Source organism: Callionymus lyra, chromosome 7 (genome assembly GCF_982586985.1).
Source record: "Callionymus lyra chromosome 7, fCalLyr1.hap1.1, whole genome shotgun sequence".
Classification (NCBI taxonomy): Eukaryota; Metazoa; Chordata; class Actinopteri; order Syngnathiformes; family Callionymidae; genus Callionymus; species Callionymus lyra.
In genome coordinates this window covers 4367627-4391426 of record NC_141824.1, presented here as the reverse complement: position 1 = coordinate 4391426, position 23800 = coordinate 4367627, and the positions used below count along the sequence as shown (strand labels likewise).

Genomic DNA, 23800 nt, shown 5'->3' with positions numbered 1-23800 from the left:
TGACATTGTTTTTGACACAATAAATGACTTATATTCGAACAATGACAATAGTCCGCGTACCTTCCGTTCTTTCCATGTTTAATTTTGAAATCAAATGATAACTGGACATACTTTATTTACCATTTCAGTCTTTACAACATAACAAGCAGGACTACATCTATAAAACCATAAAACAGTAAATATTTAAGAGGCTGACTTTACTATTTATTCTGTCTTTCGTTTCTTGGTAAAGTTCCACGTGGAACGATACAATAGAAAGTTAAAAGTGTCATATTTTACTATAATAATAAAAAAAAGAACTTCTGTCACAAAAATCAAACTATAATTTTTGTTGAAAAGATTTTGTTTTAGTTTGCTTTTAATTATTTTTGAGTGTTTTATGTTTTTTAATCAAATATGTCATTATTTTGTTTGTTTTTTTACAACAACATTGGTGTTTTTCCCTTCATAGGATTCAAACTATTAGCTAAAATATCTCCTATTTTTTTCCCCAATTATAACATATGTTTTCCATTTAAATTAGTTTGTTGTCAAATTGATTTATATACGTTTGCAACATTCTTGATTCATTTATTTATTTTTCTACTGCAGTTGTAAGAATTTAAATTGTATAATATTGACAAATAAGTAACGACGAATAAAAACAACAACCCTTAGAGTCCATTTGTTTGCAGCATTTCCAAGTATTTAAGTCGACCTCACGACTGATCCGTGGCCCCGGACAGAAGTGGAACTGAACACACTTGCTTCTGGGTCTGGTTCAGATCCTGCACTGAGACTGACTGACATGACTCTTGACAAAGTCGTTACTGCTTTCAATTGTTTTCAAAACAAAATATGTCCAAACATCAGCTTTGAAAGCTGCTGGACTCACTGTATCCTCTCGTCCTCAGTCATCGCCAGGATTTCGTACGATTTAACAAATCCGCTTTTAAAAGCTGTTGTATCCTCTCGTCCTCAGTTATCGCCGGGAAATTCATTCTTCCTTTAGCTGTCGAGGACGTAATGACTGCTGCCATCAAGTGACCAGAAGTTTAATTGCAACACAAAAATGAACTAAATGTGAAATTTTTCACATCATATATATATATATATATACAGAACATTTGTTTTATGTACACACTTTTTGTTCAAATGTAACCCATAATAAAAAAAAAATTGAAAACAAATTAAAAATCAATATTGCGGTTGAATATTAACATGGTATCGTGAAAAAGAAGTACTTTCACCAAAACTGGCAGAAAAAAAATGTATTTTCAATGTTCAAGCTTTATCAACCCTTCTTCCTGCCGTGAGAACTAATGGTCGGGAAAGACGGGGATCCTTTTTGATCACTGGACACGAGAGTAGTTTCACGGCCAGTACGTCCATGAGTATCGAAAGGCCGCGACCTTTGGAGGTTCTTGAACGAGGAAGCGCTGACACTTTATGGGAGTCGAGTGAAGATCCCTCGCAATAGATCTGCAGGAGAGATTAAACAGAATCAACATTTGCTTATTTATTGAGCCTGAGGCCGAACAGATTCGTGCTCGCAACTCTTCCTCAACACTGACACGAGACTTTACCTGATTATAAGTTAGAACTTCTTCATTATTCTCTCTTTAAACGAAAATTATTTTGGTTTTATGTTTTTTTTTAAGTTAAAATCCTTGATTCCCTTTCTTTGTTTGTTTTTTTTTTTTTTTTTTTTTTTTAAAAAGGCTGACATCTTTGATTTTTTTTTTTTTAAATTAAAATCCTTCTTTTAATGACTATTTTTTCCAAAGAAAAAAAAAAACATTCCTTCATTCTTATTTTTTGTTTATTTAAATAAAAAAATTGCCATGATTCAGTCTCGTTTTTATTATTTATTTTTTCTTTATGATCCAGTTTGTTTTTGTATGAAAATAACGTATGAATCAGTTTGTTTTTTAAAGAAAAAGTCAGATTTTTTTTTTTAATTCTGTTAGTTTTTTTTGTAAAACAAATACAAATATTAAACAAATTCAGATTTTGGTTGAAGTTGTTTTTTTAAGCCTGAGTTTATGATTTTATTATGTTTGTTGTTTTTTTTAAGAAAAAGTCCGACATCCTTATGAATTAATCAGGTTTTTATTAGAGTCCGACTTCTGTATTTCTTTAATTAAAATCCTTTGTTTGCTTGTTTTTAAGATTTTTTTTATTGACATGATTCCGTTTGTTAAATTAAATAGTCTGACATCTGTATGATTGTTTTTTTTGTTTGTTTTTTTTAATTAAAATCCTTCTTATTTGACTGTTTTTTTTTTGTCTTGTTTTTCGTTTATTTAAATTAAAAATTTGCTATGATTCAGTCTTGTTTTTTTTTAAATTGAAATCTTTGTGATCCTGTTTGTTTTTGTATTAAAATAACGTATGAATCAGTTAGTTTTTAATGAAAAAGTCGGGATTTTTTTTATATAATTCTGTTAGTTTAAAAAAAAAAAACTAATTAAAAAATGAAACAAATTCAGTTTTTGGTTGTTGTTGTTTTTTTTTAAGCCTGACTTTATGATTCGGTTTGTCGGGTCTTTAAAGAAAAAGTCCGACATCCTTATGAATTCATCAGTTTTTTTTATTATAGTCCGACTTCTTTATGTTTTTTAATTAAAATCCTTTTCTTTCTCTTTATTTTGTTTAAATTAAAAATGCTTATGATTCCGTATGTTTTTTATTTAAAAGAAGTTGTGATTATGTTTGTTTTTTCTGTTGAAAATCCTAATGATTCTCGTTTTCATATTTATTAAGAATTTTAAGTCTGTTTTTTTTTAAATTACAATCTTTACGATTCTGTTTTGTGTATTAAAAAAAACAACCATGTGATATCTTCATAATTTGTTTTTTTAATTGAAACTCCTTATGATTCTGATTCTTCTTAATTAAGTCGTCTTAACATATTTCTAATATATTTTCGAAGACAAATGTAGACATTATTTGTTGTTTTTTTAATTAAAAAATCCTTATTATTCAGTCAGTTTTTTTAATTCAAAAAAAGTATGATTCAGTTTGTTTTAGATTCCAGATATTTGTGACAGCGACCCACACGACTCACCTTCAAGACTATAACCGGTCGGGCGAAGGCGGCGTCTTCTCCTGATGGAATGTTTTTGGATTCCTGAACAGGACGAACGGTGGTGCAGGTAAGACTCCGTCTTTGCTGTAGATGGGGCAGAGCTTGTAGTTGCACGGCCAGTCCGTCCACAGGTATCGAAGAGCAGCGACCTTGGAAGTTCCCGAACAATAAAAGGTGGACACCTCGATGGTGGACGATCCCGTCTTCATCATGGGAGCCGGGAGCCACCGTTTGAGGGTCTCGCATGGAGAGCCCTCGCAACAGATCTGCAGGAGCGAGAGATTCATTTTACAGCATCGGACTGACAACTTGGGGAAATTGTCCGTAGGTATGAGTGTGTGTGTGAATGGTTGTTCGTCTTTGTATGCCCTGCGACAGACTGGCATCCTGTCCAGGGTGTCCCCTGCCTCTCACCCTATGAAACTGGGATGAACTCCAATCTCCCCGCGACCCCCACAAGGGATAAAGCGGTAGAAAAATGAATGAATGAGTGAACACTTCTTTACCCGTTTAAAGTTATTGAATAAACCCTGAAGACCTTGAAGGTTTGAGATTTTCCTTTTTCAGCAGATGTCCTGCTGTGGTGTGTGTCGGGGTGGGAATGTGTCCGAGTGTGAACAGGTTGATCAGGTTGACGCTGGACTCGCTGGTGCCAGCACTAACCTCAGGCCAGATTTACTCCTCTGAGGGAACAAAGGACATTATCATCATGGGAGGACCACCTGGGTGGAGGCCCATGAGAGAAAGAGGACCAAATATCAACATCTGGTCATTTGGCCGTGAGAGAGCAGTGCTGGAAATGCAAGATGCATGCCAAGTGAGTCTCCGCGTACTAGGCATCTCAGGTAGAACCAGGACCAGAGCACCCGAGAGCATCACCGAAGCAGCGGAAAAAGGCTTCAAGAGGGCTCTGGATCTGGAGGGACAGTCCACGGTTACAAGTTAGTGCCATCTGAACACACAACGCCGCGTGGGGGGATCGTTGAAAGACCCGAAACACCCGATGACTCCGGGGAACATCCCTGATAATGTGTTCAGGAGCATCAGAGGATGTATTATAGAACATCCTTTTCTCTTTTTTTGATCGTTTTTCACGTAAAAGATGAAAAGTCTGACATCCTACTGTTAATTCTTTCATGAAAAAGTCTGGATTCCTTACGTTTAATTTTCTTAAATGAAAAAGTCTGTCAACCTTATGATTCAGTTCTTCAATTAAAGAAACGTTTGACGTCGTTTTAATCAAAGAGAAAAGTCTGACCTTCAAAGTCATTTTCCATGACCTCTACTTGTGCTAGTCTTCCACCTATCAGAAAACTGGTAGCAGCAAATAAGAAAAAACCCAAAGTGTTGTTTGACACGATTAATTTTCTCGTGTCTCCTGCTCCTCAAATCACGCCTGTCTTCTGTGAAGCTGACAGCAATGCATTGTTGAGATTTTTCATTGACAAAATTAAATTGATCAAAGAGAAAATCTCTCCCCCTTTGTTTGGAACCCCTACTGTCTCTGAGCCCCTCTCCTCCTCTTGGTCATCCTTCACTGCTGTATCTTTGGGTGATATTTAGGCACTAGTGAACAAGATGAAACCCTCCTCTTGCTCAGATGACGTCCTTCCTTGTAGGCTTTTTATCAAAGTATTTGATGTAATTGGCCCCTGGGTTACCAATATGGTGAACCTGTGAAGGGAGAGGTTTATTTGCTATACAAAGAAAAATTAATTATTTACTTTCTCTCCCTCCTTTTTTGGAAAACTCCTCCTTCCTTCTCCTCACCTACAACTTTTTTTTTTTAAATCCATACAAGAGGAACAAGTGACCAAGCTCACCTCGAAGATGCTGAGATGCTGCCAGGCCGACACTTCCTGGTCGTAGATGATGTAGAAGGACATGGAATCCTGCAGGATGTTTTGAGGAAAAGGTCCAGCGAAGGCTACGTCCTGGTCGTACGCCACCGCCCTCGCGCCCAGACTCAGTCTGTAGGCCACGTCTTGTTTGTAGCGCGGATGAATCCTGACGATGGATTATTTTCATTAAAAATGGGGAAGAACATTTATATAACTCTGAACTGAAACTAGTCTTTGTGACTCATATGTGAGATAAACAACTGGTAAAATGTGTGAAACATCTCTTTGATCTTCAACATCTTTTTCATCTTCTCGACATCTTAATTCTTTTCTTCAATGTCCCTCTGATACGAACTTATCCACTCACGTGCCATATGGCGAATCATAATCCGGCAGATCCACAGCCACAGCCATGAACGTCTTTTTCATGCGTTTATTTGGGACGAAACCAAAGTCGGCGGTTTGGTGCCATCGGATCTCCGGGAATCCGTCATCCTCGGAATCCTTTTCATACACGGACAGCTGCGTAAAGACGAACAGTTTGAGATCCAGGATAGTCAGAGATCGTCGTAAACGACATCAAAAATAATAATCATTTTCACTTTTTAATCACTTATTTGGTCGCACCTGAACAAATCCGAAGGGGAAGTCGAGCGGCGTCTGGCCGTCAGAACCTTCATGGAACGCTTCCCTCCAGTCGTCGATCATGGCAGGGAACGAGCAGTTGTATTCGTCTCGATGATACTCTGCATTTCGTTCACCTTAAGAAGCGAAACGTCAAGTTGTGCGGTCACAGAGTCAAAGTTTGGTCTCTACCTTGGTACCACAGGACGCCTTTGATGGTCATATTGACCAGCGGGTGGATCATGGCGTTCCACAGCACGCTGTTGTTGTGTTGATCACTGGACAAGAAGGAAAAAAAACACTAGAAATTTGGGAGGAAATCAAAGACATCAAGGTTTCTTACTTCACTCCTAACGCATCAAGACCACAGCGCTGAAGAGCTCTGGGCGACGACCACGACTCGACTGGAGTCCCGCCCCAGCAGGACTCCACCAGACCGATGGGGTACTTGAGTATGTCGTACATGTAGCGTCCGAACAGTCCACACACAGCAGAGAAATTTCCCAAAACCTCTGTAAAAAAAACACGATTAGAAAACATTATTTATGTTGACTTGTTTTCTGAAAGTTAATCTCTCTGCTGAAACTTCAACCTGAATCTGAATACCTGAAGTATATAAAATGATCTATCAAGTGGAAGAGGTGTTAGAAAATATCCAACATTACTGCATCCACTGTCAATTCACATTTTACTTTTATTATAGTTCTTTTATGGTTTATATTTGAATAAAGTTTGTACAAAATAAAATAATGCATTTTTATAAATGTACAATTAATATGTCAATATTCACATTTGTTAACTTTATTTTGCATTTAAACTTCCGGCCTCCAGACGGCAGCAGTCATTACATCCACAGCTGTATTCAATCGTATAATATCCTGGCGATTACTGAGGACGAGAGGATACAGTGACTTCAGCAGCTTTTAAAGCTGATGTTTGGACATATTTTGGTTTGAAGACAAATGAAAGCAGTTACGACTTCGTCAAGAGTCTGTAAATTCTACAATATCTCTGGGAAATTATAGGTGAAGCAATTTTCACACATCTACTGTTTTAAATGATATAAATCCTGGCCGGTGACTCTGGCTTTACCTAATAATTTGGCATCTTGTCTGCCAGAGTTTGACATTTGAAAGTAGACGATATTAATTTTACGTAGAAATGATGAATAATGATGTTTATTATTGTAGTTTAGATACTGTACAAAATAAAACACATTTCATATATAATAAAACATACATTCATCACATAGAATAAACCAAATTAAGGGAAACTATTAACAACCTGTTGTCTGCACCAGAACATCAGAGATATTTTCTAACCACACATCACAAACAGACACAAATACACTGCAATTAAAAAAAAAAATCATTTGAAATAACATTAAAATGGGGATTCAACCGGATTTGTTCAAGTTCAAAGAAGTTCAAAGTCGGTGCGTATTTCGGCTTCTTTGTTGCTTTTGCGTGTGTTTTGTGGTTGAATGAGTTACATAAACGTGACGTCAAGGATGGCTCTTCAAAAAGCGAACCCAAGATGGACGGATATGATCAATGTTGACACAAATAAAGATTATAATCAGAATGAACGTCAATGCAAATGTAGTTTATCAATGTGAAGAATTCTACAAACATACGAGATCATCAATGTTCATGACTACTTTCAAACTACAAAAAGATTGAAAAAAGGTAATTAAATTAACATACTTATATTAAAAAAAAAAACATCTAGGTCGGCGGCGCTCCAGCGCCCCCTTAGGGTGAGACGGCACCGCAGGTATTTCAACTTTTACTATAAATGAGAATACTTAGTTTCTGCAGGATTATTTGTGTCTCATTTTAATCAAATGAAGATTTCTTCAAGAGTTAAAGTCCCTACCTGGTGTCGGTACCGCCCAGGGGATGTCCACAGCCTCCAGGTCCAACAGCTCAGTGTAACTCAGCCTTAAAGACGCCATGAACGGTCTGACTTGATGGTAGGTGGAAGAAATATTGATCTCCTTCTCTGCGTTGAAGATCTGTCAACCAAATGTTTCCATGGTTACAGAAGGTGCGATTACAGGAACAGAAGAAAGAAGAGGTTTCATGACAAACCTCAGACATTTTGAAATACATGTTGCTCTGTCCTCCGCACAGCCAAACATCGCCGAACAACACATCCGTCAAAATGGCCGTGCTGTTGTGGCCGTGGACAGCAAGATTGTAGGGGCCACCTGGAGGCATCGGAGCAAGGAGGAACTTCCAGATACCTAAAAAAAAGACCATGAGATTAATCATTTGAAGGAGAGTTTGATTTTGTTTTATTTGATGTTGAAGATAACATGTATGAGATTGAAGAATATTTTTTTAAGCACAATAATCATGTATAAAATATTTGATAAAAATGCTTTCGACTGCTGTGCGAGCATCTGGAATGCCTGAAATACTGGAATTCAGCTGAACCATCAGTGAGTGAACGTACCTGCTCCTGTGATTCTTTCATTGGACAAAGTGTAACACGAAACTTAAATTATATCTACAAAGAGGTTATTATGGAGCAGATCTAGCTCTGTGAAAGGAATCCTTCTCTATTATCCAAACAAAAAAGTGTTTCAACTCTAAAGCGAGGCCACCGTGACCTTGAATTCCAATGTTTTTTGACAAAATGATTGTAATTCTATTCCTCTGTTGATGTGAGGGATCCAGTTTTCCTTCCTTCGTCTCTTAAAATCACCAGCGAGTGACTGTAAATACGTGTATAACCAAGTACTGAACTATTGTCCATTCATGCAGCTTTTACAAGTGCTGAAGACTCTACCTCCTGGTCGTGGATCGAAGACTGCTGACAAGTAAAGTTGGAAGCGGTTGGACGAAAATATGGCCGGAATTATTTGAAACATTTTTCCCATTTGATAAACCTATGGAAGATCATACTCTGAGCCTTTTGACCGTTTTGTTAAAGCCAATAAAATTAAAGTACATTGAAAATAGTTCATACTTTATTTCCTCACTGAGGTGCATCAGAAAACCTTCTATCTGCTACTTATTCTTCTTCTTTTCTGTTGGGCTGCTCCCTTCAGAGGTCGCAACACTGAATCGACCTCCTCCATCTAAGCCCGATCTCTGTATCCCCCTCTTTCACACCAAACAACTTCATGTCCTCCTTCAATACATCACAATAAAGTTGTTGTTATAGTTGATATATTTCTGGGAAATCGTTTTGCTTAACTCTCTTTATATTTGGACAATTTTTCTGGGAGTATTTGTCTCGACTGATAAAAAGTAATTGTACTTGTTTAAATTGAGAGTTAGAGTTTATACTATATTACAAGAATCAACTTTGACTAGGAGTGTTTTCTGTGGCTCGTCTCTTAGCTCTGAGACTGTGTCAGCTGTATTGACGTCTAGGATTGTTTAAATTAAGCATTTGTTAGCCGTGGATGCCATTTTGATAGTTTAGAGCAAGTTTTGCTCTAATCTAGCTATGATACGTCTTCTTGTTCTATTGGGGGGTGTAGTTTACTACATAGGGTTCGGTCTCCTAGATCCGTCCCTTCTGTACAAACACTCTACGCAAACACTTTGCTTTGGGCAAACAATTATCTGGAGAGTCATCATGACAAATATTTGGATTGAGGAAAACAAAAGGGAGCTTCTCTCCTCTCCAGTGTCATCACTCTCGCCTGATCCAGATGAGTGTGGAAGGATCGCTCATGACGGGTAAGATCCCGACTCAAACAACCTGAACAGGAACAGTCACGAGTCCCCGTGAGAAGAGACTCACTGAACGAAGCTTGGACGGGACGGTGCAGGTGATGCTGGTGGGCCGAGGTGGAGGAGAAAGTTCGTCAGCATCCCAGAGCAGATACGACGAAGACACTAATGGGTTGTGTTTTGTCAAACATGCCAAATCCAATGCATTGTTTAGGCAAAGAAATCCCCTCTTACTAGTATTATTATAAATTATTTCTAGCATCAAAAAACTTAAAACTTTATTAGAATCCACATCCATATTTTCAAAGTAAAAGTGATGTTGATATGCTTACTGTTTTGGAGTTACAGACTTGACATCAGTAAGGTAAGGTAAGGTAAAACTTTATTGATCCCTCAGGAGGTCTCCTTCGGGAAATTGATTTTTTCCAATAGCCAATACATACAGCAATTTTTTATAAAAAATAAAAAATAAATCAAAATAAAATAAGAACAAGAACATAAAGAGGAAGAACAAGATGACACAATCTAAGTCTAAAGATGAAGATAAAGAACATAGATCAAAGAAAAACAACAAAGACAAAGGATACAAAGACTAACATACAGTAACATAATAGCCCGAGGAATGAATGAGTCCTTGAGTCCATTTGTTTTGCACCTGGGAAGGAGCATTCGTGCACTCATTCTGCTTCGATCCAGTTGAAAGACTGGGTAAAATGAATGTGAATTGCACACTGCTATTGAAGTTACACAACACAGGCTGACATTTGTGGATGTGCGGAGATATGGAGTTACGACAGAAAAATGCCCTCTCAGCGGAACAGACTGTGTATGATGATTACACTGATCATGCCGGTCATCGCAGTTGCCGTCAGTCCAGAATAACACTCTCTTTGTATGACTCAAGAGAGCAGTTGGTTGGATAAACAAAGACGTTCAGGATTTGAGAATTTTCCATGTTATTATATTATATTGTATTATCAAAAACATACGCCGTATTAATTACATCCATTACAATGTCCAACATCTTGGTTATTACACAGAAGCTGGTTTCTCGGCTATTCTTGAACAATTGCGTGCCACTTCTCTTGAGTACAAACCAGGGTACTACAGATTCCGAATCCAAAAATATTGAGCTGGGATGTTGAGACAAGTTATAATAAGGAAAAATGGAAAGATCGCAAGAAGTCACTGTATTTTGATGAAAAGTGTTTAGCTAAAACAATGTTTATTATGATAAACAGGAGAGAAATGTAAAAAAATGGAAAAGTATTTATGTTGCTTATCACAATAAACATGTGGTCATTAGCCAGTTAGAGTTTTGTTTCCAGAGAAATGACAGTTTGTGCATGAAGATACAGTGAAGATAAGGAAGCTGACCTCAGCTACGCTCACTGACTCATACAGACAACAGGTCTTTTCTGGCTGCGTCCAGCAACAAATGAACAAACTGTACTCAAGTGTGTCGTCATCTGAAATATGGAATAGAAAGCCAGCACGGAGAGAGGTTCTCCAGTGGTTTGGGACGAGCTGTACCAAGCGCCTCTCCACTCCTTGTTGGTGGTAAAAACTGGATTCTGACTGTTTGTTATTCTAACGCTCGTCTCCGTTCTCATTCCAATTGTCCGGGAGAAAGAACAGAAAGAAAGCTTATACATACTTGCATGTGCATGATTCAATTGATATGTGCTTTGTGTTATTTCGGTCTTTTTATATTGTGTTTAACAAATGAGAAAAGCTTTATTCTGAACATTTCAGGAAAGGCAGCACCTGTTCACCCGAGGTGAAGCAACACCTTCGTAAATCTTTCCCTACCCTTATCCCGTGAGTCCTGCATGCTCCCACCTTTGTTTAATTTGTGGGATGAAGCGTTGACTCTCCGACACCAACGATGCGTTTAAATAACAATTTTTGTTTAACTTTTCACACATCCGTCTGTTGCTCGCGATTTAGGTGTTTCATGATATGGTGTTGATTTAAACATTTAAAGTGCTTTTGATGATGAACATTGTGCGCTTGCCAAACAACCTTTATCCCTATTAAAGAAGTAATCTGTAGTTTAAAATCGGGAACTCCAGAACCATGGTAAGAATTGTTTAACCCCATCTAAAAACAACTTCTGCCTTGTTTAACAGGGAATAGCTGCCCTGCGATGAGATGCTGACGGCTGGTGTTTGGAGACTCCGATGGTTGGGACCATGACTGGAACACTGTCCATCCACATGACTGTGAGGGTCTGAGAAGGGGAATATGGTCGGAGCAATCAACCCATGACAGGCTCAGACAGCAATGGACAAGAAACGATTTTGTGCGACTGGACATGTTATGAAGAGACACTCTTGCGTCTTCCCTAGAGGACGTAACGAGATGACTGTGTCTACAATAAAAAAGAAGCGAAAAAGGGATGTTGTAAAAAGACACATCAATGATCCAATCAGATAAGGAGAGAACAGTGATCTTTGTTTGTTGGTTTGTTGTTTTAGTTTCCTTGTTTTTGAGCTTTATTCCCGTTCAATAAATAACTCACACCTGTGTATAAAGAGGCAACTGGACATTCACTCCAAAGTGAAGATGGGACCTTCTAGAGAGAAGGCCTTGTATTCATCTCTCCTCATTATGAGTAATATGTTGTGACTTCAAATCAAATCTGATGTCTCTTCTTTTCTGAGTTTACAGCTTTAAGTCAGATTCCTAACCTTTTATCGTTATAAAAAGAGTGTCTCCCCGGATATGATCTCAGAGTCCTGTCATCTCAGCCGATACTGCAGACAGTTTTTCTGCTATGTTTGACCCTCTTTCCTTCAATGACTGCCTAACCGTGGACAGTTTGATTTACCGTTTTAGTAATCATTGGGTTGAAATACTGGATCAAGTGGCACCTTTTGAATTGAACCTGACAATTCAGAAAAAACGGTGCCCTTGGACAAATGAAGATCTCTGGGTCTGAAGAGACTGAGCGTCTCTGGAAGTCCACTCAACTTGAGGTGCACAGACTTCACCTCAGGAATCTGATGTCCTCATACAATGAGATGGTGGAAACTGCCAGATCTGATTACACAAGGAAACTGGTGACAGTAAACAAGAAAAACCGAAGCGTTGTTTGGCACGATTAACTCTCAGAGCAATACATTGTTGAGATTTAAATTGACAAAATGAAATTGATCAAAGAAAAAATCTCTCTGCCATTGTGGAGCCTTTGCTCAAAAAGCCAGGTTAAGACCAGACTGACCTCAGTAATTTCAGGCCCATTTCTAAGCTCCCTTTCTTGTCCAAGATCTTGGAGAAGTTTGTAAGTGTCCAGTGACATCATGATGTCGGCTGACTCGGGTCAATACACTGTTCTGGTTCTCTTGGATCTGTCCTCAGCCTTTGACACCAGATCCTGTTGAGAAGACTGAGGGACAAAGTGGGACTGTCTGGGTCGGTCTTACAATGGTTCTCGTCATACCTTTCTGGGCGCAGTTTCATTGTATTTGCAAATCAAATGAGGTCTGAATCGGCGGTTCTGTTCTAGGTCCTTTTTTTTTTGCTGTACTTGATTCCCCTGGGTAAAATCATTCAGTCCTGATTCAGTCATGAACACTTTGCAGCTGAATGTGGACACAACTGAAACTTTGGTCCTTGCTCCTGATGATAAGGTTCCAGGGTTGAGTCAATACTTGGCTGACTTAGGTCAGTTTGTTAAACTGAGCCTTAGAAACATTGTTTCCTTCAACTGAGAAAAATAACTACATTTAGGAAAATGTTGTCACAACAAAATCTGGAGTTTATAATCCATGCGTTTGTATCTTCTCGTCTGGACTATTGTAACAGTTTGTTTCCATGTGTCGCCTGCAGTTGATACAAAACTCTGCAGCGAGAATTCTGACCCGCTCTAGTAGAAGAACTCACATTTCTTCGATCCTTATAAGTCTTCACTGGCTGCCAGTTTCTTTCAGTATCTTTTATAAATTTTGGTTCTTACTTTCAGATCTATTCATGGTCAGACCTTCCATCAGTGATCAGATTTTTCTTTTCCCTGATTTTCTGAGACTCCTGTGTTTGTCTCTGTGTTGTCTTGATCTTTTAAGCATATATTACATTGAATATTGTTTTGATTGTTTAAGCGCTTTGCGACCGTCAGAGTAAATTAAAAGATAATGAATAATTGAGATTAAAATATAACAAATTCAACCTTTCAATATTTCATTCAACCATTCAATATTCTGCTGGCACTGATATACTTTTCAGACAAGAGACTTCTATCACACACACCTTCCTTAACTGATCCTCGAAGTTCTTTAGCTTCTCCGGCTCCATCAGGGAACATGCCAGTTATCACCTTTTACGACCTCCATTGGAATACAAGCCAAACAACCTTTATCTTCTTCTATATAAATTGAAACTTAACCTAAGGCAGGATGAGTCAGGGCAGCGTATTTAGTATGAATACGAACCTTGGACTATTTTATCTTGATTGTAACTTTAGAAGTGTACGTTCGCCCTCGCATTCATAAAGACTTTCCAGTGTTATTCATGTGACAAGTATTATTGACATTTTCTCCTTTAAGCTTGCTTTTACGCTTCAATAAATTCTCTAAAAAGGGATTAAAACTCTTTTCATTGACTTATACATGCATAGCAGTTAAATCTATGAAGTAACTCCGAGCGTTACTATAGTAGAGGGTTTAATATCTAATTCAACTCAGTCTGTAATACATTGGACATTGAACCTATTGACTTCTTTAACATAACTTAGTCCTGATCACAACAGGTCCTGATAGGCTGTACTTAATCTAGCCGTTCAACCTAAACCCAGTCATTTACCAGGTGCACATAACTCGGAGCAGAGCAGTCACAACGTACGTGAGCGACTACACATTCCAAACCAATTACATACAATCCTTGGCTGTCAGACACTGGGCGCCTCTCTCAGCACGCCAGCAGAAGGCCGGCTTAACCAAGAGGAGTTAAACCACAATTTTGTTCAATAAAGTGCAATAAATATTTATATTGGGGGGAAAAAAATCGTGAGAGAATCGTGATCTCAATTCTAAGCAAAAAAAAAACTTCTACTTTTATCAATCTTGCAGCCCTAGTTAGTTATATTAACTTTTACTGAAAATGAATATTCATGCAAAATATCGGTTATTGGCGTCCTTGACTACTAGTAATCGGTATCTGCCCTGAAAAAAACATATCGGTCTATATATATATATATATATATATATATATATATATATATATATTAACAACCACCTTTAAATATTTGTAAGTCATCAAAGGATATTTTCATCTACATGGATTCATTGTATATTTATTTTACTAAACGATATTAACTAAAAAAAACATTAATAAACCTTTGAAAACTCAAGAAACATCTTAAGACGTTTTTATTTGTTCAGGCTTTTCCTTGATTTTCTGGAACTCCTGTGTTGTTATCAGTATTATCTTGATCTTTAAAGTATATATTTTATTGAATATTGTTTTGATTGTTTAAGCGCTTTGCGACCGTCAGAGAAAATTAAAAGAATATTGAATAATTGAGATTAAAATATAACAAATTCAACCTTTCAATATTTGAAATATTTCATTCAACCATTCAATATTCTGCTGGCACTGATATACTTTTCAGACAAGAGACTTCTATCACACACACCGTCCTTAACTGATCCTCGAAGTTCTTTAGCTTCTCCGGCTCCATCAGGGAACCTGCCAGTTATCACCTTTTACGACCTCCATTGGAATACAAGCCAAACAACCTTTATCTTCTTCTATATAAATTGAAACTTAACCTAAGGCAGGATGAGTCAGGGCAGCGTATTTAGTATGAATACGAACCTTGGACTATTTTATCTTGAATGTAACTTTAGAAGTGTACGTTCGCCCTCGCATTCATAAAGACTTTCCAGTGTTATTCATGTGACAAGTATTATTGACATTTTCTCCTTTAAGCTTGCTTTTACGCTTCAATAAATTCTCTAAAAAGGGATTAAAACTCTTTTCATTGACTTATACAGGCATAGCAGATAAATCTATGAAGTAACTCCGAGCGTTACTATAGTAGAGGGTTTAATATCTAATTCAACTCAGTCTGTAATACATTGGACATTGAACCTATTGACTTCTTTAACATAACTTAGTCCTGATCACAACAGGTCCTGATAGGCTGTACTTAATCTAGCCGTTCAACCTAAACCCAGTCATTTACCAGGTGCACATAACTCGGAGCAGAGCAGTCACAACGTACGTGAGCGACTACACATTCCAAACCAATTACATACAATCCTTGGCTGTCAGACACTGGGCGCCTCTCTCAGCACGCCAGCAGAAGGCCGGCTTAACCAAGAGGAGTTAAACCACAATTTTGTTCAATAAAGTGCAATAAATATTTATATTGGGGGGAAAAAAATCGTGAGAGAATCGTGATCTCAATTCTAAGCAAAAAAAAAACTTCTACTTTTATCAATCTTGCAGCCCTAGTTAGTTATATTAACTTTTACTGAAAATGAATATTCATGCAAAATATCGGTTATTGGCGTCCTTGACTACTAGTAATCGGTATCTGCCCTGAAAAAAACATATCGGTCTATATATATATATATATATATATATATATATATATATATATATATATTAACAACCACCTTTAAATATTTGTAAGTCATCAAAGGATATTTTCATCTACATGGATTCATTGTATATTTATTTTACTAAACGATATTAACTAAAAAAAACATTAATAAACCTTTGAAAACTCAAGAAACATCTTAAGACGTTTTTATTTGTTCAGGCTTTTCCTTGATTTTCTGGAACTCCTGTGTTGTTATCAGTTTTATCTTGATCTTTAAAGTATATACTTTATTGAATATTGTTTTGATTGTTTAAGCGCTTCGTGACCCTGGTCTAGAAAAGCTCTCTATAAATACAAATTACTTACTTACTTAATGTATTTTTGGACATAGAAGGAAATAATGAACGTAGATAATAACTCGCAGCTCTGATGATTATTGATCTCTATCGATTAAAGACTACAGTTATTTTCCCACAATCCTTCAGTCACAGTATCATCATTTTCAAAACATCCATTATTGCAGTTTTCTGGAGACGCAGTCACGTGACGCTTCTTCATACCTTCTGTGACTGAGATCCTCGAGGCTTCTTGTGCGAGTCCATCTGGTCCCGTCAAGGTGAGAGAGAGTTCTGCATCTTCACCCGAGTGACCCCAGACCCCCGCTCTCTGGGGAGCCTTCTGGAGAACCATGTGGTCCCCAAAGTAGGAGGAGAACCTCAAGAGTCCGGCTGCAGCACAGACACAAACCACGACGTCACTGACGTTTAAACATGTTGTTGTTTTTTTAAATCCGGATTCGTTTTTAGACTCGAACTTGTGCTGCGACGATGCAAAAGTTGTTTGTTTGTTTTTTTTTTTAAAAACAGTTCGTAAACCTCGTGACAGCAATGACGTCACCACAGGATATGCAAACTCACCGCATCGCTGAAAATACGCCAACCATAGAAAAAAACAGCTTTTCAGGAGCATCGTGACATCAGATCATCTCAGGTGAACTGATCGTTTCTCCTCTCCTGCTTCTCAGGTGTATCAGCCCGGAAGACATAGCGACACATCTCGAATATGTTGCCTTTCAAAATAAGAGCGGCGGCAAATCGAAAGGACACATTGTGTTACTTACACGCACTAATTTGAGCTCATCGGGGAGAATATTATCTACAACACAATTTCGTATTTTATTGAACGGATAACGATGGATAATTACCATCCAAAGCAAAAAAAATGAAAGCGTTTTGAATCTTACTTTGGAAATCTGGCTACAGCTGTCACGTGACAGCAGGCGTCCAGAAAGCTGCCTGGTGACATTTGTCATTGTTTTTTTTTAACAATAAATGACTTATATTCATACAAAGACAATAGTGTACCTTCCGTTCTTTCCATTTTTAATTCTGAAAGCCAAATCAGAAAACGAAAAGCGTTTTTCTTTTTTTCAATACATGTAGCAGTTTTTTTTGTTTTGTTTTTTTAAAACAGAAATACAATTGGATTTTTTTTTTGTACTCGAATAAAGCTTGAATAATCCATTGTATGTCGATCCGAAATTTAAAAAACGCAAAAATTAAACTCTGCAAACTATTCACGTGCGCATGCGCACTGCAACAGTGACCACCGTTTGTTCCCATGGTAACGAATCTCTGAATGAAATCTCTGCAGTCAATGTCTCAAATGTATTAGTGAGATTATTGTAGAACCGACTTATTTCTAGCGATCTATAATTGACAAAATAACGTAATTTGCTAAAGGTTAAAATTAACTGTGTTGCAAAAGTGTTTTTAGTTTACAGTAAATATTATTTAGACACAAGAAAGATGCTGCTATAAAGAATTATAATGTTGCTATTTCCATGGCAATGAAAAACATAACTAGGATGCACTATAAAGTTATAATAAATATGACGTCACCTGACATGGACCTCATACATGTCACTGAACAATCAATTCCTGATACAAGAATCAATCCACGCAGACTGAAGTCTTGACAAATCACTTGTTCAGGGATTTAGATTCCAACATTATTACAACTTTGTTTCAAACTTTTGTTACGATACTAAAAAAGTCAAACTATAATCTTTGTAAAAGCGATCCAATTTTGTTTTAGTTGCTTTTAATTATTTTTTGAATGTTTTGTGTTCTTTAATCAAAAAGAGAATTATTTATTTTTTCTTTTTTTTTTACCTGCATAAGATCAATTCAGATTCAAACTATTAGCTAAAATCTGAGCAGATGACCTCTGCTGCCACACCCAGTGAAGAGCCACTGAGGCTGTCACACCACGGGTGGAATGTGCCCTCAGTCCGCTAGGAGCACATCCACCCGCTGCTTGGTAGGCCCGGATAATGGCCGATCTCACCCAATGAGAAACCTCTGGGAGGAGATCGCCTCACCCCGTCGGCATCTACTGCGGCAGATGAATAGGGCATCAGAGCGCCTAACACAGCCACCCGCAGCAATGACTCCGAAGACTCCTCGACGCCAAGAGCACAAGCTCACTCGCTCTCTTCGTGGTTATTAGTGTCAGAAGGAGCGATACCTTGAAGACAAGATGTCCAGTGGGACTTGGTCAAGAGGCTCAAAGGTCGGGCCTGTGAGAGAGTCCAGTACAAACTGGAGATCCCACTGAGGGCTGGAAGGCCTTGCAGGAGGTCGAAGCCTGCAGGCACCTCGTAAGAAAAACGCGCCACCAGAGGGTGGGCGCGAGCCGAAGCACCCTCAACCCGACATGCCTCGAAGCTATGGCTGATGCGAACACTCTCAGTGACGCCAAGTCCGTCCGCTATCCAGCAAAAGTTGCAGGAAAGACAGGACAGCAGAGACCGAACAGGAGCTGGGGTCCAGGGACCTGTCTGCACACCAGCGAGAGAAAATCCCCCACTTCGAGGCATAAGCCTGCATGTCGACGGGGCTTGTCGTCCAAGTCCCGCTCAGCTCGTCCCGTGCAGGAGCCACACTTTGAGAGGCCGGCCCAGGGGAGCGGGGGCCTAAGTGATGGCCCACGGGTCCCTGACCGTCATGCGCACCAGGGAGTCTGGCGCTACCAGTGTTAACCTCAGCCCCTCCCGCCTCGTCCACTGCCTCGGACAGACCCCATTCGTCGTGGATGGCCCCCACCCGACAGTAAGTAAGTAAGTAATATTTATATATATAGCGCTTTTCGAGACCAGGGTCACAAAGCGCTTAAACAATCAAAACAATACTTAAAAAAGTACATACTTTAAAGATCAAGATAATACTGAGAACAACACAGGAGTTCGAGAAATTCAAGGAAAAGCCTGAACAAATAGAAACAGTCTGTCCGCTACTGCGTTCAGCTCGCCCGGTACATGCTGAGCTCTGAGAGAAAGCAAGTGACGGTCTGCCCACAGCTAACTTCTTTGCCACACTCAGAAGGGCTGGGGATCTGGCTCCACCTTGGCGATTAATGTACACCACGGCGGTGGAGCTGTCGGATAGCACTAGGACGTTGGACCGTGACAGTTGGGGAGAGAGGTGAAGCAGGACGTTGTAATTGCCTTTAGCTCTAGCCAGATTGTGTGACTGTACACTTGTCTACCCGCTGGCGTAGGCCTGACCCAAGGTGCCTCCCCAACCTGTCAGAGAAGCGTCTGTGAACACCTGAGTGTAATGAAGGACGCAACCCAATGGAACTCTCCATCTGAGGTGGCTAGAGAGTTCCAAAACTGGATGTCCTGCAAAACCCGAGCAGGAAGGCGCACTTTCTGACCTTGTTCCCGCTTGAGGTCTAGCTTGAGACGACCAAACCATCTCCCTCATATGCAGCAAGCCCAGCCGAACTACCGTGTGAGCTGCTGCCATGAGCCCCAGGAGGGACATAACAGTGCCTGCTGTTGTCACGTGACACCGAGCTTCCAGCAACTGTGTTGTCAGTCGGAGAATGGGCTGGATACGCACGTCCGGGAGGCGCGCGTATCCCTCCTTCGAGTTCAACAGTACCCCCAGGTAAACTGTTAAACTGGAGTCAGAGCGCTCTTGCTGAGGTTCACCGTGAACCCCAGGGTGGCAATATGGCTCAACACCTTCTGTGTGTGATTTTCTGCCTCTGACCTGGCAAGGATCAACCAGTCGTCCAGATAGGTCAAGATCCTTACCCCACTCACTCTTAATGGCTCCAGTGCCGCCTCCACACACTTGGTGAAGGTCCTGGGTGCCAGAGAGTAGCCGAACGGAAGTCGGGTGTATTGAAACACACGATCCTCGAGGGCGAAACGCAAGTACTTTCGATGTCTCTTGACTATCGGTATGTGAAAGTACGCGTCGGTCAGGTCGATAGATGTCATCCAATCTCCTGGACTTACACCTGAGAGCAGTTTCTTGACCGTCAACATGCGAAACGGGCGGGTAGCTATGAATTTGTTCAAATAGCTGAGGTCCAGAATGGGCCTCCAACCCCCGGTCTTCTTTGACACAAGGCTGCAGGAACCAGTTCTACGACCTCCTTCTGCAGCAGAGTAGACACCTTGTTTCTCAAACAGGATAACTTCTCCTGCTCTGCCACACGAGTCCAGAGAATCCCTGAAAAACGCGGGGGTTGACGGGCAAATTGGAGCGCATAGCTCCGCCGGATTACTCCCCCCAGCCATTTGGAATGAAGTAAAACCAGGCGACTCCAAGCCGAATAATGTTCTGTCAGAACCACTGCCCTGGCGAACTTTGGGTTGTCCTTCGGCCCGCCCTTGCGAACGTCCAAGAGCGGGCCGTAGACGAAAGGGCATCACACAAGCCGCGTCTCTATCTCTTGAATCAACAGAGTATATATCGAGTTGGAATCACTAGAACCCCCACTCTCATACATAAAATCCGGCTCTGTGGGAGAAAAGCGCAAGGGCGCGTGAGAAACCTCAGATGCGTGTCGTGCGTGTTCCCTTTCCCCCCGGAAGTCTTCCCAACTCCCTGAGCACTTCTTAGTGTCACCGGAGCTGACAAAACCCGCGATGTGGAGGAATGTGCTGGAGAATTAAACCGGAGCTGAAGTGAGTTCAGAATAGGTCGCGCGTGCGTCGGCACCGAATCACTCACCAAGTCCAGTACATTCTCAAGCTCCGCTGGCGGTCCTGACCTGCTCATCACACGTGAGATCCGACCGCCACGCACCTCTCCAGATGATCAACCAGAAGGGGCGAAAGCTCCTTGCCCTCGCCTGGTCTCAGAACGGCGAGAAAACTTGCGCGTAAAAGCACCATGTTGCTTCTGTTCCATGGCGTTTTTTCTTTTCCGCCGCCATACGTGACGTCCTCCACGGTGCCAGTGCTTGTTGACAGCGCTGTGGGGGAAGGAACAACCTCCGGTCAACAGACATGTCCGTACTAGTTCCACTCACCTCAGCTGTCAAACTCTGTCGGGCACGAGCGCTGGTCGACGCGGAAGTAAACACAGCTGACTCAGCAGGTCTCGCGGACCTCTGCGCTTCTGTAAATAAAACACATGTGGTTGAGTCTGCCCCTCATTCGTGTGGACAGACTCCGTTATTACAGTCTCGGCATGACCCGGACGAAGGGGTTTAAAACCTCCTTCGAACTGTGTTCTGAGAGGAAATTCACGCCGTCTATGAACGGCGGAGCATGTTAGCTTAGCATTAGCGGCGAAAGTTTCTAATGACAACTATGAATACGTCACACTCACAGGCGGAAACACATGCACACTACTAACATCTCTCTCAGAACGAACCACAGAAACGTCATACGTTCTCTTGTTTTATTCCCGACACACTTGAATGAATAGGGGGGAGGAGCCCTCGGCCGACTCCGTTGCGGCTGCTGGCTCTCCGGCTCGCGCTGCGGATCTTGGTGACGCTCACTCGTCACCCGCCGCTGCTGTTGCCGATGTTGTTGGTGCTGCTGGGGTGGCTGGCTCTGGTGACGCTTCCCCCAGCACCAGATGATGAGGCCGACAACGGGATCTCCGTCTCCGAGCGCCGTATCCCCGTCGCGCCTCGTCATCACGCCCATGCAGGTGATGGTGGAGCTGCGACTCCTGCTGCGCCGCCTCCTGCCGGGCCATTCCTCTCCATGGTGCGTTTGTTCCATGGCGTTTCTCCGCCAAACGTGACGTCATCCATGGTGTTTCTCCGCCAAACGTTATGTCATCCATGGCGTTTCTCAGCCAAACGTTACGTCATCCATGGTGCCGGGATTTTTTGACAACGCTCATCAGCGGTCAAACACCATCAGCGCATGTCAACACGGAAGTGAAGTAAACACCGCTGATCAAGCCGGTCTCGTGGACATTTGCTTATCTGGAAACAAACACATGGTTAAGTCTGTCCTTCATTCGTGTGGACAGACTTTGTTATTACAGTCTCGGCATGACCCGGACGAAGGGGTTTAAAACCTCCTCCGAACTGTGTTCTGAGAGGAATCTCTCGCCGTCTATGAACGACGGAGCATGTTAGCTTAGCATTAGCATGTTAGCTTAGCATTAGCGGCGAAAGTTTCTAATGACACCTGTGACTACGTCACACTCACAGGCGGAAACACATGCACACTAACACCTCTCTCTCAGGTGAACCCGTCGAGTGCTGCTGGAGGGCCATGTGTCTGCAAGAGATACTTACCTGATCGCTCTCGCACACCTCATGGTCGACTCCATGCAGCGAGCCAGTCGTCCTCCTCGTCGCGGTCTGTTCATGATCGAGGGACGACTCAGCTCGACTCATCAGGGCCCAACACGTTGGAACGTGAGCTTGTCGAGTGCAGCTCACAGGACTGCCATGTTGTTTGTTTTTCTTAAACAACATGGCATTAACCTGTGTTGATCATAATCATGATCTGAGGCGGCGTGGGTCGACAAGCCTCGACCGCTTCCCGTCACTGTAAAAAGCTTTGGGAAGCGCTCGGAAGGCCACATAATCATCACGTGTGATTTTGGCCTCTAGGCAAACGAACCAGACGTGTGTCTCCCGTCTTCAGGGAGTCTTCGTGCACACATGGTTCACTTCAATATTCATCGCCATCATTACATTCCACTGTCAGGAGCTTTCTCGCTGAGTTGTAAAGGAGGAAGTGCGGCGGGTGCTTCCCGCCTTTATAGGAAGTGGACTGCCCCCTGCTGGGTGGCGAGTTCATTAAGCTTTCTCAGAGACGACGTGGGTCGACAAGGGGTAAACCAATAGCGAAGCCGTTAGAGGTCGGAGCACCAATGAAGTAGAACTCAGGGGTTTTTGGTTGTTGTCGTTTTTTTAAGGCTGACTTTATGATTTGGTTTGTCGGGTTTTTAAAGAAAAATTTCGACATCTTTATGAATTAATCAGTTTTTTATTAGATAGTGCGACTTCTTTGTTTTTTTTAATATATTTTGTTAGGGTATTTTCAAAGAAAATAAAAAATTTAGACATTATTTGTGTTTTTTTTAAATAAAAAATCCTTATTATTCAGTCAGTTTTTTAAATAAAAAAAAAAGTTAGATTATTTTTGTTTTAGATTCCAGATATTTGTGACAGCCCCACACGACTCACCTTCAAGACTATAACCTGTCGGGCGAAGGCGGCGTCTTCTCCTGGCGGTAGTGATGGGTCCGGCAACACCGATGCGTCGAGCTCAGAGACCAACACCAGTGTCGTTGCGCGTATCGCTTTCAGAAAGTCACGTGACCGATACCTGGACTGTATCGTTCTGACGTCAACGCGCCAAACTGTTTAGAAGGAAGTGCATCTGTCAGCGCGATGCTTCTGTTCTGCCAAACGGATCGCGGATCGTTTGCGTAGAAACAGATTAAACCATGGAGCAACCCAACAATAAAAGAAAGCTTTCCACCGTGTGGGACCACTTTGATCTGGTCTCAGAAAATAAGGTGTTTGTATTCATTTTTCAAAGGTTCCCCTTGGTCTGTTTTAATTCAAATTCATTTAAAAAGTGAGTATTAACTATTCATTTTTCTTTTCGTTAAGGTAAGGTAGAACTTTATTGATCCCTCAGGAGGTCTCCTTCGGGAAATTGTTTTTTCCAATAGCCACAGCAAATACATCAAAAAAAATCAAAATAAAATCAGTTAGGTTATGTTTCGAATCTGTT

The 23800-nt window shown here is 40.8% G+C and overlaps 1 protein-coding gene across 2 annotated transcripts; it reads right to left on the bottom strand.

Moving 5' to 3' along the window:
* Positions 1–95: 95 nt before the first annotated feature.
* Positions 96–17834, bottom strand: LOC148074660 (sialate O-acetylesterase-like). Of its 2 annotated transcripts, XM_087795893.1 has the most exons (11): positions 16695–17167; positions 16338–16505; positions 7629–7783; positions 7414–7552; positions 5879–6047; positions 5728–5813; positions 5539–5672; positions 5279–5433; positions 4894–5077; positions 3050–3336; positions 96–1461 (listed from the first exon to the last, which is right to left on the bottom strand). In XM_087795893.1, the coding sequence occupies exons 1-10, from the start codon at positions 16744–16746 to the stop codon at positions 3058–3060; spliced, it is 1521 nt and encodes a 506-aa protein (XP_087652019.1). In that variant the 5' UTR covers positions 16747–17167; the 3' UTR covers positions 96–1461; positions 3050–3057. The 2 variants fall into 2 exon arrangements, with proteins under 2 accessions (XP_087652019.1, XP_087652020.1); XM_087795894.1 differs by lacking the exons at positions 96–1461; positions 3050–3336 and adding an exon at positions 4218–4744 and having other exon boundaries at positions 16695–17834.
* Between the last annotated feature and the right edge of the window lie 5966 nt (positions 17835–23800).